Source organism: Tursiops truncatus, chromosome 1 (assembly GCF_011762595.2).
Source record: "Tursiops truncatus isolate mTurTru1 chromosome 1, mTurTru1.mat.Y, whole genome shotgun sequence".
NCBI classification, from domain to species: domain Eukaryota; kingdom Metazoa; phylum Chordata; class Mammalia; order Artiodactyla; family Delphinidae; genus Tursiops; species Tursiops truncatus.
Window position 1 is genome coordinate 78,204,820 of NC_047034.1, and position 15,214 is coordinate 78,220,033.

At 40.9% G+C, this 15,214-nt stretch overlaps 1 protein-coding gene across 17 annotated transcripts in view; it reads right to left on the reverse strand.

The window, feature by feature from the left end:
- The window catches only part of PDE4DIP (phosphodiesterase 4D interacting protein), a 223,861-nt gene that overhangs the window by 162,555 nt on the left and 46,092 nt on the right, over positions 1-15,214 (reverse strand). For all 17 annotated transcript variants that reach the window (XM_073808764.1, XM_073808762.1, XM_073808796.1 and 14 more), the window contains exons 2-3: positions 10,041-10,096; positions 4,894-5,039 (exon numbers count right to left, since the gene is read on the reverse strand). In XM_073808764.1, the coding sequence (XP_073664865.1) occupies positions 4,894-5,039; positions 10,041-10,096 (202 nt within the window). The remainder of the gene's footprint in view (positions 1-4,893; positions 5,040-10,040; positions 10,097-15,214) is intronic.

Here is a 15,214-nt window from a genome sequence, read left to right on the forward strand (position 1 = left end):
CATATGTGCATGGGTTTATCTCTGGGCTTTCTATCCTGTTCCATTGATCTATCTTTCTGTTTTTGTGCCAGTACCATACTGTCTTGATTACTGTAGCTTTGTAATATAGTCTGAAGTCAGGGAGCCTGATTCCTCCAGCTCCGTTTTTCATTCTCAAGATCGCTTTGTCTATTCGAGGTCTTTTGTGCTTCCATACAAGTTGTGAAATTTTTTGTTCTAGTTCTGTGAAAAATGCCCGTGGTAGTTTGATAGGGATTGCATTGAATCTGTACATTGCTTTGGGGAGTAGAGTCATTTTCACAATGTTGATTCTTCCAATCCAAGAACATGGTATATCTCTCCATCTATTTGTATCATCTTTAATTTCTTTCATCTGTGTCTTACAATTTTCTGCATACAGGTCTTTTGTCTCCTTAGGTAGGTTTATTCCTAGATAGTTTATCCTTTATGTTGCAATGGTAAATGGGAGTGTTTTCTTTATTTCACTTTCAGATTTTTCATCATTAGTGTATAGGAATGCCAGAGATTTCTGTGCATTAATTTTGTATCCTGCTACTTTACCAAATTCATTGATTAGCTCTAGTAGTTTTCTGGTAGCATCTTTAGGATTCTCTATGTATAGTATCGTGTCATCTGCAAACAGTGACAGCTTTACTTCTTCTTTTCTGATTTGGATTCCTTTTATTTCTTTTCTTCTCTGATTGCTGTGGTTAAAACTTCCAAAACTATGTTGAATAAGAGTGGTGAGAGTGGGCAACCTTGTCTTGTTCCTGATCTTAGTGGAAATGCTTTCAGTTTTTCACCACTGAGGACGATGTTGACTGTGGGTTTGTCATATATGGCCTTTATTATGTTGAGGAAAGTTCCCTCTATGCCTACTTTCTGCAGGGTTTTTATCATAAATGGGTGTTGAATTTTGTCAAAAGCTTTCTCTGCATGTATTGAGATGATCGTATGGTTTTTCTCCTTCAATTTGTTAATATGGTGTATCACGTTAACTGATTTGCATATATTGAAGAATCCTTGCATTCCTGGAATAAACCCCACTTGATCACGGTGTATGATCCTTTTAATGTGCTGTTGGATTCTGTTTGCTAGTATTTTGTTGAGGATTTTTGCATCTATGTTCATCAGTGATATTGGCCTGTAGCTTTCTTTCTTTGTGACATCCTTGTCTGTTTTTGGCCTCGTAGAATGAGTTTGGGAGTGCTCCTCCCTCTGCTATATTTTGGAAGAGTTTGAGAAGGATAGGTGTTAGCTCTTCTCTAAATGTTTGATAGAATTCGCCTGTGAAGCCATCTGGTCCTGGACTTTTGTTTGTTGGAAGATTTTTAATCACAGTTTCAATATCAGTGCTTGTGATTGGTCTGTTCATATTTTCTATTTCTTCCTGATTCAGTCTTGGCAGGTTGTGCATTTCTAAGACTTTGTCCATTTCTTCCAGGTTGTCCATTTTATTGGCATAGAGTTGCTTGTAGTAATCTTGCATGATCTTTTGTATTTCTGCAGTGTCAGTTGTTACTTCTCCTTTTTCATTTCTAATTGTATTGATTTGAGTCTTCTCCCTTTTTTTCTTGATGAGTCTGGCTAATGGTTTATCAATTTTGTTTATCTTCTCAAAGAACCAGCTTTTAGTTTTATTGATCTTTGCTATCGTTTCCTTCATTTCTTTTTCATTTATTTCTGATCTGATCTTTATGATTTCTTTCCTTCTGCTAACTTTGGGGTTTTTTTGTTCTTCTTTCTCTAATTGCTTTAGGTGCAAGGTTAGGTTGTTTATTCAAGATGTTTCCTGTTTCTTTAGGTAGGATTGTATTGCTGTAAACTTCCTCTTTCCTTGTTCTAAGTCTCCCTCCATACCTCCCTTGACTAAGTCTGTTCAGGCTGCTTTAAGAAAATATCACAGACAGGGTAGCTTATAAACAACTGAAGTTTATTTCTCACAGTTCTGGAGGGTGGAAGTCAAAGATCATGGTGCCAGCCTGGTCATGTGAGCGTTCTCTTCTGGGTCACAGAATTCTTGTATCCTCCATGGTGGAAGGGGCCAGGAATCTCTCTGGAGCCTCTTTCATAAGGCACTAATCTCATCCATGGGGGTTCCACCCTCATGACTTAAGCACCTTCCAAAGGCCCCACCTCCCAATGCCATCACCTTTAGGGGTTAGTATCTCAACACATGAATTGTGAGCGAACACAAACATTCAGACCATAGCATCCCTCTATCCCAGTCTCTTATCAGATCTATACATGAACATACTTCTCTTCCTTTCACCCAAATTTCCCCTTTGTCCAGAATATTATAATCTCCTTCTCTAACTGGTAAAATCTAACTGAACTTTGAAGACGTAACTAAATGTGCAGCCCCAGGAGAGGTGTCCTCTTGTAGGAGGCCCTTCTCTGTCCTTTAATAAAATTAAATATTCTCTCTCAAGATCTCAGCGTACACTGTCCTTATCTTTACCATAAGGACACCTTATATTGTAAGTAATGCAGTGTCCGTACTTCCCAATAGACTATTACTAAGGATAGGAATAGCATCTTATTTGAAGTGATCAAGTGTTTGTTGCAGGGATAAGTGAAGTAAGGATGGCGCCATGGTCTGAATGTGTCCCCCTTGCCCCCATTCGTATGCTGAAATCTTAAACCTCAAAGATGATGGTCCTGTATTAGGAGATGGGCCTTTGGGTTTCATGTCTTATAAAAGAAGCTTCAGAAAGATCCCTAGCCCCTTCTGCCATGTAAGAACATAGTGAAAAGGCATCAGCTATGAAGCAGTAAGAGGGCCTTCACCAGAAGGTAACCATGCTGGTGCCCTGATCTTGGACTTCCAGCCTCCAGGACTGTCAGAAATAAATTTCTGTTGTTTATAAGCTACCCAGTCTGAGTTATAGTAGCCTGAATGGACTAAGACAGATGGACTCCTGGCTGCCCAGGCCAGGCCTGTATCTCTTTGACATCTGCTTCATGCCCTGGAGGAGCTAACCTTTCTCTGGCACAAACCGTTAATATGTCCCTTTCCCCTTTCCGAGTACAGATCTCATCCTTTATCCCCAGGCTACTGAATGCATGATTTAAACTTTAGAGAAAATATCATGTTATTTAGTGTTTTACCAGTTTTTAGGGTGGGACATTGGAATGTGTCACTCTCCCTCCTACATTTTTTTTTCTAACTAATGTTTCCTCTAATTTTCAAATCCTTTCATGGAGATTCTTCATACAGCAGGTGCTATCATTCAAAGCCTACAGAATGAATGGATGGATGAATGGATGTAAGAATGAACAGACCTGTGAGCAGGTCACAGCTTGGTTTACTGACAATGACCATTCTGAAAAATGCATGTGCTGTAGCCTCATTGTTATTTATATATTGCTTGACACAGCGGAGAGACATGTAAAATATCTCTTATTGGCCTTTTCTCTGCATCTTACCTTGGTTTCTGTCAGTGGTTCCCAGCATTGAGGAGTAAGGACTAACCAGCGATATTAGACCTTATTGCTCAGAGAAAAAGACTTAGGACTCCACAGTTGAAAGTCAGCTGACCTCTGCTCATCACCCAGCTCAGCCCATTATTCTCCCTCTCCCACAGCACCTGGGCATTCATCTGATCAGTAGAGGTGACACCCTTCATTTCTATGATCCAAATCACCTCTCCACCAAAAGGAACACGCAGGCAGACTGCCTTTCAGAGAGCACCCTCACAGCTTTGGGGAGTGCCACAGCTCTGCTCACCCTTTCTGCACTGCAGTAGATGCAAAAGGCGGAAAAGAGGAAGGGGGTGGGTGGTACTGCCCCCACTCCTACCACCAGCACCACAGCTGTTCAGAGGGTTAGTCTTCAAAACCACTTAATATTCCTGCAAACTCTGTCTTTTTTTAAAAAAAAAAAAAACGGTGGCCATGACAACTCTGAGCACAAAAACCAAGAGTAGGCTGTTTAGATTCTCAGGCACACATTATATGGAACACATTCTTTGTCCACAGGAATGTCTGGTAGGATGTACATTAGGTCCTAGTGAAACATTTCTATTTACAAATTGAAAGAAGACAGGGTAAACGCATGTCAACACTACTTTATTAACCTTTTTTTGAAAATGGAATTTTTATTATATATAACAAAAGCTATCAGTTCAAGAATGAAAGAAACCCACACATCTCAGGGCATTTTTACACAGTATGTATGTGTGTCCTGATTCCTGGGCAACCCCCAGGGGGCACCAAAGAGCTGTTTCCTTTTTTAGCACACAGGGATGTAAGAAATCCTGGGTGTTCTTTCCGGCCCGTAGATAGGTTCCAGTAGATAGGTTCTATTGTGCAGACCTCCTTGGATCCAACCAGGGCACAGGGAGCTGGGGGCCTGTATTACATTGTCAGTAATTTGGCTTTTGGCCAAATCTAAGGATAAACCTATCGAGATGCAGAGCACTTCAAGAGTTAAATCAGGAGTTTCAAGCAACAATGCCAGATTCTTGTTGAGAAGCAAATGGCTGTGGCTGAGCCACCTCAAGCTGCAGACGGTATCCAGATATCCAGAGTGGTCCAAGCCAGCAGCAGAGCATATAATGCCAGCCGACTGACTAGGTCTCCTGGGCTCACTATGCCCACCTACAGATTCTCGGGGTGCCATTTAAACTTCCTAAATTTATCTGAGAAGTAAACCAGGCGTAAAAATGTTAAGACAGAAATAGTGGTACAGGCAATTGCCCATTAACCACAGTGCTCAGCATATAGCTAACAGTGCATAAGCTTATCGGGATAAATGCTATTGAAAGAGACAACATTTTGATAAGAATACCCATAATCCAAGCTAAATTATGGGTCATACTTTTATAAGACACCACTATCCCCTGATACTCCTTCTAACTGGGATAACAATTATTCACCCATGTGACTTACCCTCTCAAAGTCTCGAAGAGCTTGGGTCTGCACCTGAAGGGGTCTTTCAAATGCTCTCAAGGAATGCCCAAAGGGGACCTTCTCACCACTTCTCCAGGTCTGTGACTGCGCTGGAGGGCCTCGATCTTTGGTGTCACTAAGAAAAGCTGCCAGTGAAACAGAACAACAGAAAATTTTATAAAATAGTGGCATTATGATCATCCCAACCTGCATGTTCCAGCAGAATTTGGTTTCTGCAAAATATGAACCAATTCTAGGCCACAGAGAAGCAGTTCACATACAATAGCCTGTGGTAGACCATATTAGTAGTGGTCCCCAGCACAGCACACTAGGTTATGTCCACACGCCTTTGTCATGTGATGTTCCTTCTCCTGCCATCAAAAAGTGGGGTCTATTTCTCTACCCCTTGAGTCTGGGTTGGCTTAGTGACTTGCTTTGACCTAGAGAATGTGATGAAAATGCTGCTGTTGGATGCGTTCAGGAGACTAGGCCTTGAGAGGCCTTGCATTTCTGTTCTTGCCTTCCTAAAACCCCAAGACCACCTTGTTGTGAAGAAGCCCAGACTACCTTTCATGGGGAGGAAAGGCCAAGTACAGCGGGAATGAAGATGCTAGTCACCACTGCCAGACACTTGAGAAAGGCTGTCTCAGACCCTCATTTCCAGTCAAGCTGTCAGATTGTAGAAACAATAAACTTTGGAGAGGGTGTGGAGAAAAGGGAACCCTCTTGCACTGTTGGTGGGAATGTAAATTGATAGAGCCACTGTGGAGAACAGTATGGAGGTTCCTTAAAAAACTAAAAATAGAACTATCATATGACCCAGCAAACCCACTACTGGGCATATACCCTGAGAAAACCATAATTCAAAAAGATACATGTACCACAATATTCATTGCAGCACTATTTACAATAGCCAGCACATGGAAGCAACCTAAATGTCCATTGACAGATGAATGGATAAAGAAGATGTGGCACATATATACAATGGAATATTACTCAGCCATAAAAAGGAACAAAACTGAGTTATTTGTAATGAGGTGGATGGACCTAGAATCTGTCATACAGATTGAAGTAAGTCAGAAGGAGAAAAACAAATACCCTAAAAAAAACGGTACTGATGAAGTTAGGGGCAGGGCAGGAATAAAGACGCAGACGTAGAGAATGGACTTGAGGACACGGTGGGTGGGAAGGGGAAGCTGGGATGAAGTGAGAGAGTAGCACTGACATATATACACTACCAAATGTAAAATGGATGGCTACTGGGAAGCTGCTGCATAGCACAGGGAGATCAGCTCGATGCTTTGTGACGACCTAGAGGGGTGGGATAGGGAGGGTGGAGGGAGACGCAAGAGGGAGGAGAAATGGGGATATATGTATACGTATAGCTGATTCACTTTGTTATACAGCAGAAGTTAACATGCCATTGTAAAGCAATTATACTCCAATAAAGACATTAAAAAAAAAAGCTGTCAGATTATTTGAGTGATCCCAAGTGAGACCAACAGAAGAAATGCCCAGTTTGCTAACATCCAGGATTGTGAGAAATAATAAACCATTGTTGTTTTAAGCCTTGAGTGGGCAAACTTTTTCTTAAAGGGCCAGAGAGTAAATATTTTAGGCTCATGGGCATCAACTCTGTCACAGCTACTCAACTCTGACCTGATAGCTCAAAGAAGATGCAGAAAATATGTTAGTGAATGAGCATGACTGTGCTTTTATAAAACTTTGTTTACAAATACTGGCAATTGGGCCTATGGGCTGCAGTTTGCTGACCCCTGTTTTAAGTCACTAAGTTTTATTTATTTATTTATTTTTAACATCTTTATTGGGGTATAATTGCTTAACATTGTTGTGTTAGTTGGTGCTGTATAACAAACTGAATCAGCTATACATATTTAAGCCACTAAGTTTTAGAGTGGTGTGTCGACATGACCAAAGATAACTGAAATAGCTTTATTTGAAATAAAAAATCAAGCTACTAGCTAAGAAGTATTTCTACATAATCTCTCTACAGAGGATCTTTTAGGTTATTGTATAGGAATAATTTCATTTATAGTTACAGCAACCAGTGAAATAGACTGATGTGATTAGTACACTCATTTAACTAATGAGTAAATAAAGGTTCAGCAAGTTTGCTTGCCCAAGGTTACATTGCAAAAAGTAGCAGAACCAATCCCACATTCCTTCCGTTCAACCTTCCTAGCAGTATGCCAATACTGTGTTATTTTAGTAGGGAAGGGGATTGTAACAGACCTGAGAGTCAAGGAAAAACAGGCAAAGGGGAAGAGACACAGTCTTTCCATCAACCAAAGGAAGCACTGCCCTGGGAGAAGCTAGTGAAGGCTAAGCTGCTACTCACACTAGGCCTGCCTTGGAGAAGTTACACTGTAAAAGAATAAGAAATCAGGGCTTCCTTCAAGCATGGTATGTAAATGACCTCCGATTGAGGTGGGCTTGGGGTTGTAGACTCAGGCAGAAGACATAGAAAAATACATCTTTCTTGGCAGACAGTAAGAAGCAATGCACCTTTATTACTGAAAAATTTTTTTTTTTTTTAAATCAGAAAGAATGACAGGCATAGCAACACACTGAGATCCATAGACAGTGTCAGTGCAAGTGAGAGTGAAATGGGCTCTAGGTGACTCTGTACCCCACTGAGGAAAAGTTAACTAGACATAGACACATGGGCAAAGGTGATCTGAAAGGGCCAAGAAGAAAAATACCATAATATGCTCTTTTTCTGTCCTTTCCTTTTCTTTTCTTTTTTCCCCCTTTTTCTTTTCTCTTTCCTTCCTTCCTCCCTTGTATATTGTTATCTCCTTTGTCGAAAATTAATGGACCATATATGCATGGGCACCAAAAGCAAAGGCAACAAAAGCAAAAATAGACAAGTGGGACTACATCAAACTAATAAGCTTCTGTTCAGCAAGGGAAACCATCAATAGAATGAAAGGGCAACCTATGTGATGGGAGAATATATGCCTCCCTCCCTCCTTCCCTCTTTCTCTTTCTTTCTACAAACTTTCCAGAAGGAATGCAAGAAAAAGTCCCCAGATGCTTCAATCAACTTCTCAGAATTTTTTTTAAATGCTCATTGCCGGGGTTCAATCCCTGGTCAAGGAAGTAAGATCCCACAAGCCACAGGGCACAGCCAAAAAAAAAAAAAGAAAGAAAGAAAGAAAAAGAAGAAAGACAAAAGGGTCAAGAAGATGATGACAAAGAGAAATATGAAGAAGATGAAGATTAAAAAAAATAATGATGATAAACAGTGTGGTTCCAGGGGCAGGTTTTTTCTTGTCTAGAAGTATTTAACTACTCATTACATAACCAATTTTAAAGAAAAAAAAAGGCGGTGGGGGGAATGTAAGGCCATATGATTTACATGATTTGTCTTTAAACTGGACACTGTACAGTGTCTTTTCATGTTTGTAAAAATAACATACTATCAAGTGTGTCTTTAGATAGCCCTATCCTTAATGGTATTTTCAATAGCCACTAACCTTGCCTGATAGAGTACAGGGGTTTAAATTAGCACAGAAATTTAAAGCAGGTTTTATTGGTACACAGCACAAATTACTTACAGATAGAGTTGGGATTTTTCCCATTTTCAATTGTCTTTGATTCAGCTTGTTCAAAATAATTGTTGTTCTGTTAATTGTATACCACACTGTGATTGCAAATTAATAATAATAATAGTAGTAATCGGAATGGTTTTGTTGCTAACTTGATATTTCTAAGTAAATGCAAATGTTTTAATTAAAATAAGTTAGAAAAAAATGATTTTTTCCACATTTAGGTGAAATTAAATAGGCAATTAAATGGAAGAAAATTTGATAAAACAACCATACATTACAGTTAGATTCATAGGATATGGTAGAAAGGTAAGAGTCTTTGAAGATTGGATATGGACACAACAAAAATGTTAAAGAAAAAAAAAATTGGATATGAATCCTGACCACTTGCTAATTGTGGGACTTTAGGCAAATCTCTTAATTTTGCTGAGCATCACTGCCTCTGTAAAAATGGGTATAATAACGCTTACCTCACAGAGCTTTCATATGGATTAAATGAAATGATCAGTGAAAGTGCCCAACCTAATATCTTTTTTATAATAGGCATTTTCTTCATTCCCCTTCTATTTTGCCCTAATCCTTCAATTTTTACCTCAAAATGGAGACTCTTAATGCTCAAAATGAGTATGGTAGGCCCACAGAATTTATAGATTTCACATACACAATTACAAAGGCTAATTTTAAGTGACTCCAAAGTCCTTAACACATTCAAATTAAAAACTTTTTTTCTACATTGTGCATACGATCAATCTGTGCTTCAAGGCTGGTGTGAAAAGGCAACTCACTTAGCAAAGTAAGTAAAACACCAAGTGACTAAAAGTTTTTGTGAAAAATAGCTCCCGAAAGAGTTATTTTCACTTTGGTTTTGTAATTTAGGTAGACCCCTAGCTAATGTTAGTGCAGAAATGATATATTATTATGAATACATTAATAATAATATTTACTGGGTGTTTATTCCCTGACAAGCTCTGGACTAAGAGCTTTTCTAATCTTATTTATGAGGTTGACACTGTTATTATACTCATTTTAATGGTATATTAGAGATTTCATTTCAGTGGAAGAATCTATCTTAATCATTTTACAAGTGACTTTAACTTGCAATTACAGAACTGTTAAAAGTATGAAGAGTTGGGACTTCCCTGGTGGTGCAGTGGTTAAGAATCTGCCTGCCAATGCAGGGGACACGGGTTTGGGAAGATCCCACATGCCACGGAGCAACTAAGCCCGCAAGCCACAACTACTGAAGCTCATCTGCCTAGAGCCCATGCTCCACAAGAGAAGTCACAGCAATGAGAAGCCCGTGCACCACAACAAAGAGTAGCCCCCGCCTGACGCAACTAGAGAAAACCTGCGCGTAGCAATGAAGACCCAAAGCAGCGAAAAATAAATAAATTAATTTTAAAAAAGTATGAAGAGTTCACATAAGTATTTCAGTTATGATTTACTGCACTGTTCTGGGAAGGTGGGGAATTATATACTACATGCCATGGTGAAATTAAAGGGTCTATAATTTAAGGGAATTATGATCAGCAGGAGACCAAGAATTTAGCAAAGCAAGTCCCACAACCTCCTTACCTGCTGCATGACTTGTTCTAGGTACCATCTCCCCATCATCTTCTGCAAAATAATCTCTGTGGAGAGAAACACATCGTTAATTAATGAGACACCACCCCACGCAGTGTCCAGTCCCTGGGTGGCAAGACATCTATTTTTCTTTATTTCTCCACAATCATTAAGCTAGTACTATGTATCAGGGACAGTGTTAAGTGCTGGAAAGACAAAGACAAACCCCACAGGAAGGGTTTCTATCCTCAATAGGTATTTGTAGAGACAGCCATTGGACAAACAGTACCACAAGCACTGAATTACTATTGTAGCAAGTGCTATGAAGGAATATGCAGAGTAATTTAACTAGTAGAGAGACTCAGAGGAACTCAGAGAAAAGAGCATTTAAACTGAGAGGAAGAGAATGTCAGCCAGATGAAAAATGGGAACAGAAGAGTGTTCCATCATGAGGGAACAGCAAGGACCCTGAGTCAGGGAGGAACTTGGCCTGTTAGAGGAACAGAGAAAGCCAATCTTGCAACCAGACCATGCAGGGCCCTGAGGGATGGAGGAAGGATATGAGTTTTTTGTGCAGGTCAATGGGAAACCACTGAAGGATTTTAAATGAGGGAATGAATGATAAGTGACCAGATTTAGACTTTAGATCATTCTGGCTGTTGAGTGACACTGTGTAGAGGGAACAAAAGTAGTTGGGGAAAGCAAGAAGTTGTGATAGTTTTAACTAAGGGATAGGATAGGAGAAATAGAGAGAAGCAAAAAAAAAAAAAAAAATCTAGATGTGTTTAGGAAGTAGAATTGACCTAGAAAACTTGGAAAACAGACAAAGTCCATTAACGGAAATGTTAAAAACACCATGATGCAGTAGTCAGAGGTGTATCTGTCCAGCACAGTGAAGGTCACCATTCCTAGCACAGAAGGGGAAAAAAGTCTCAAAATGTATTAACAAATACTTGTTAAGCACCTACTATGTTTTTAGGCAACAGTTTTAAGCTCCACAAATGTAGCAGTGAACAAAACAGACCAAAATGCCTGCACTCATGGACCTAATATTATAGTAAAAGGAAACAAAAAAGCAAAACGTACAGTAGCAATTGGGGACAGATACTATAAAAAATTAATGTAGGGGGCTTCCCTGGTGGCGCAGTGGTTGGGAGTCCGCCTGCCGATGCAGGGGACACGGATTCGTGCCCCGGTCCGGGAAGATCCCACATGCCGCTGAGCGGCTGGGCCCGTGAGCCATGGCCTCTGGGCCTGCGCGTCCAGAGCCTGTGCTCTGCAGCGGGAGGGGCCACAACAGTGAGAGGCCCGCGTACCGCAAAAAAAAAAAAAAAAAAAAAAAAAAAAAACTGCAAAGGCTTTGAGAATAAAGACCGTATCCTTAATCCTTAAAAAAAAAAAAAAAAAATTAATGTAGGGAATAGAGGTAGGGAATCCTGGCGCTATGGGGAGGAGAAGGGGATTGCAATTTTCAGGAGGCAAAGTTTCTCTGAGAAGCAATAATATGAGTATTTGGGCAGAGTCTTCTAAGCAGGGGACATCAAATGCAAAGGCTCTTAGGAGGGAGCATGCCAGAGCATTTCTGGAACAACAAGGAGGCCAGTGTGGCTGGGCAGACTGAGTAGCAGGAGGTGAGCTGAAGGAAATAATAGGAAAGTTGGGCAGAGGGCAGATTGTATAAAGCCTTTGGGACATTGACAGAAATTTAGTCACTGGAGTCTTGTGAGTCAAAAAAAAGAGGTGAACGGAGTGACAAATGTTTTGAAAGGTCTGGCTAATGTTTTGACAACAGACTCTCTGGGTGGGGAAGGCAGAAACAGGGAGGTTATTGCAAAACAGGGAGGTTATTGCAATAATCCTACAGAGAGATGCTTCCAACATTTAGCTTATTCCTTAAACCCCTGGGTACTCCCAGTTAGTTGTTCTAAAAATAATTATATTGTCAGAGATTTAGAAGGCTTCTCTTTTTAAAAGCCAGAAGACATTCACAGAGAGGCAGAAGAGAGCCTGGCATTTATTCAGAAACTGTTGGTGTTCTTTCTTCTCTGCCTCAGGGCTGGATCTTGGCATAAATCTTCACTTTGTTAAGTTCCAGATGGACATGAAAGTACCAGACAGGGCACACTGGACTATACCCACCACCTGGTGATTCTTTATTATTCAAAAGCAGATCACCAGCTTGGGGTTCTTCCAGGCCCTCTGTCTCTTCCCCTTCTCCACTTCTCATTAAAAACTTTCCCTGAGAGTGAAGAAGGAAAGAGATGAATGTAGTACTTATGGATTTCCCTCTGTTGAGAAAAAGTAGGGCAAGGATTTTGAAACTATCAGCTAGAACAATGTCTTGAAAAATTTGTGGGGAAAAAACTTATAATTAGCTGCTGCTATTCATGCATTGGATGGATTCCTTTGTGCTCAGCCCACAGACCTGGGTAACTGTGTATCTGCTGTCAGGAGCAAAGCCATTCCTCAGGCCAAATTCAGCCCATCCAACAAGCTTGATTTGGTCAATACAAGGTTGATCCATTGCTAACTTCTCTTGCAAAATGAATGGGTCTGGCAATACTGGGCCTGCCTTCCCACACAGGGGGATAACCTGCTGCCTTTAAACAGAAGAGACATGTTCTCCAGTTTGCCACAGTTCCTGTCACTCCCTCTTTTTGTAATCCCAGCTCGTGCGCTCATTTATGATACTAGCCTGGCTCCTTATAGGTCTCTGAGGCTGTCACCCTGGTATAGATCAAATGCAGACAAAATTTTCATTTCTGCTTTAAGACACTGTCTTGGGTTACCTATTGGCTTCAGTACACAATTCATTAATTTGCGATGCTAAGCTACTAAGTCACTTTTACCACTGGGCTTCCGCTTCCTTAAATATGTGTAAAAGACATGCATGAATTTCTAAGGTTCCTTGCAGTAATTACACAATTCTATTCTCCTAGATGCGAACAGTATTAAAACCCATTTTAATACTTTCCAAGGATGGGGGAACTTTCCAGACATGATCTCATTCAATTCTCCTTGCTCCGAAGAGTCCATATTCTAGACCAGGAGCAAGTTACAACAAGGCGATGCATATGCCACAAGATACTTCACCTTCTCCCCAACCCCACACTCACCCTGAGCTGGCTGCCTGCCTATGAAGCAATACCAGAAGGGTAGACAGGTCACTTTGGATGAATACTGAGTTAATGGGCTTTCTGTAGTCTCAGGAGATTTTTTAAAAATCACTTTAACTCTGTTAACAGCTCAAGTTCCCTCTCATATTGCCAGAGAGTGGGGCTCACTCAGCTGCTTCCGAAAGGTTGGTAAGGAATTTGATGCTTCCCCAGAGAAGGGGCACATGGTGAAGAAACACAGGGTCTATGTCTAGGGGATTGCAATTTGTGACAATATCTGATAAACCGAAATGCAAAGAGAATTGGGGTATGCTAGAGACAGACTCCAAGCCTGGCCACACAGACACACAAACACACACACACACACACACACACACACACACAGCGGTAACATATGTTGGTAAATTTTTCTCTATTACCCAAGCCCAGAAAAAATGGTATACCCTTGTCCTAGTTTCTCAAATTCAAATGTTTCTAGTTTTCTCTTTTTTTTAAAAAAACATCAGTCAATGAATGACTGATGCTAAGCTAGCATGTGGTTCACCAGGGCACTTACAGCTCTCCTGCATAGATGTACATATATAATCTTTCCCCAAAGATACTTCTATCTTATCAATACATGTTACCTGCATGTTTTACCTTACATGCTTTTCTTGTATAAATGAACTAAACTCTCCCTCAGTGAGCCTTATCTTTTTGCTCGCTACCTCACCAATGTGTCAATACTGATACCAATTCCACTAAAGTCATACTTACTAATTTTTTTTTTTTTTGGCTGCACTGTACGGCACGCGGGATCTTAGTTCCCCAATCAGGGATTGAACCTGCACCCCCTGTAGTAGAAGCTCGGGGTCTTAACCACTGAACCGCCAGGGAATTCCCCATACTTACTAATTTTTGCTGAGACACTCTCCTGCTTAATTTGAAGAACCAAACAGTTTCCAAGTACAACCCACCTACCAGCTGTTCACCCACTTACTTTCTGCCTGGTGTATTACCCGCATTTTCCTGACTTGCTGGTAAGGAGCTCTGAAGATACTGGACCCAAACAATACATCAACATTCAATAGCCCACAGTACTAGCTTTTCCTACTATTTTCCAGGGTGATTAGGTTGAGGATGATCAGAAAATAACTGCTCCTCTCAGAGCTGTCTGCTACATTCTGATACTCTGATGCTGTCAAACTGTGCTCTGGTGATTTCTTCCAGTAGTTTTCTAAGTATGGTAGTTTCAGTTACATTAGGACTAGCCAAGCACTCAATTTTGCTTTTCTTGAAAATGGCCATTCATATGGCTCCTTTCCAAGATGTGAGCAGCTCACTGGTCCCACTAGTCTGGTCTCTCATAACATTGGGAGGAGGGGTCGAAACTTGGGTCCTTCCTTACCAAAGGGTAACACCAGGATGGAGTCTGCAGAGGGATATTTTCTATAAGGCAGCCATTGACCATCCTTTGCAAACTGCGTATTTGGTGTTATTGCCTTGTATTTTGGTCTGTTTAATTTGTGGACTGAGAAAAGTAATGGATCGTGTTAATGGACCATATTATTCATGAACAAGGGCAAGATGGCAACCATACAGCTTCAACATTACAAAGCAGGTCTGCAACAATTCTTTCAACACTACGAGATACTAGTATCGCAGACCAAAACCACCCCAGACTATATCTAAGGAGCTGTTGTCTGTCGAGGCCCCGTTAATTTCCTTTCCTTGGTCAGCCTATTAAGATGACTAACCTAGGGCTACTTCTTCCCGTAAGAGTGTCCAAACCCCCAAAGTGGCGGTTGCTTTTTCAGGCTGCCTCCCCAAGGCAATCACATACACTCAGGCCGTCGGAGCACCACACCGTCTGCCCCCCACCCCCCACTTTATCGAGCGCCACCACCCTTCCTTCACGGTGAGGCTGAGGAACAGAGGCCATCTCCCAGAGGCACTTTCTGTCTCTCAAACTCCTTCCTATATGCCTTTCTCATTATGAACAAAAGTTCAGGAGGAGGAAAAGCAATCTGCCATACCAGCACTTAGAGCAAAAAACTGGGCCTTGGTTGCTCTTTTTAGAGTTTTTCGTTC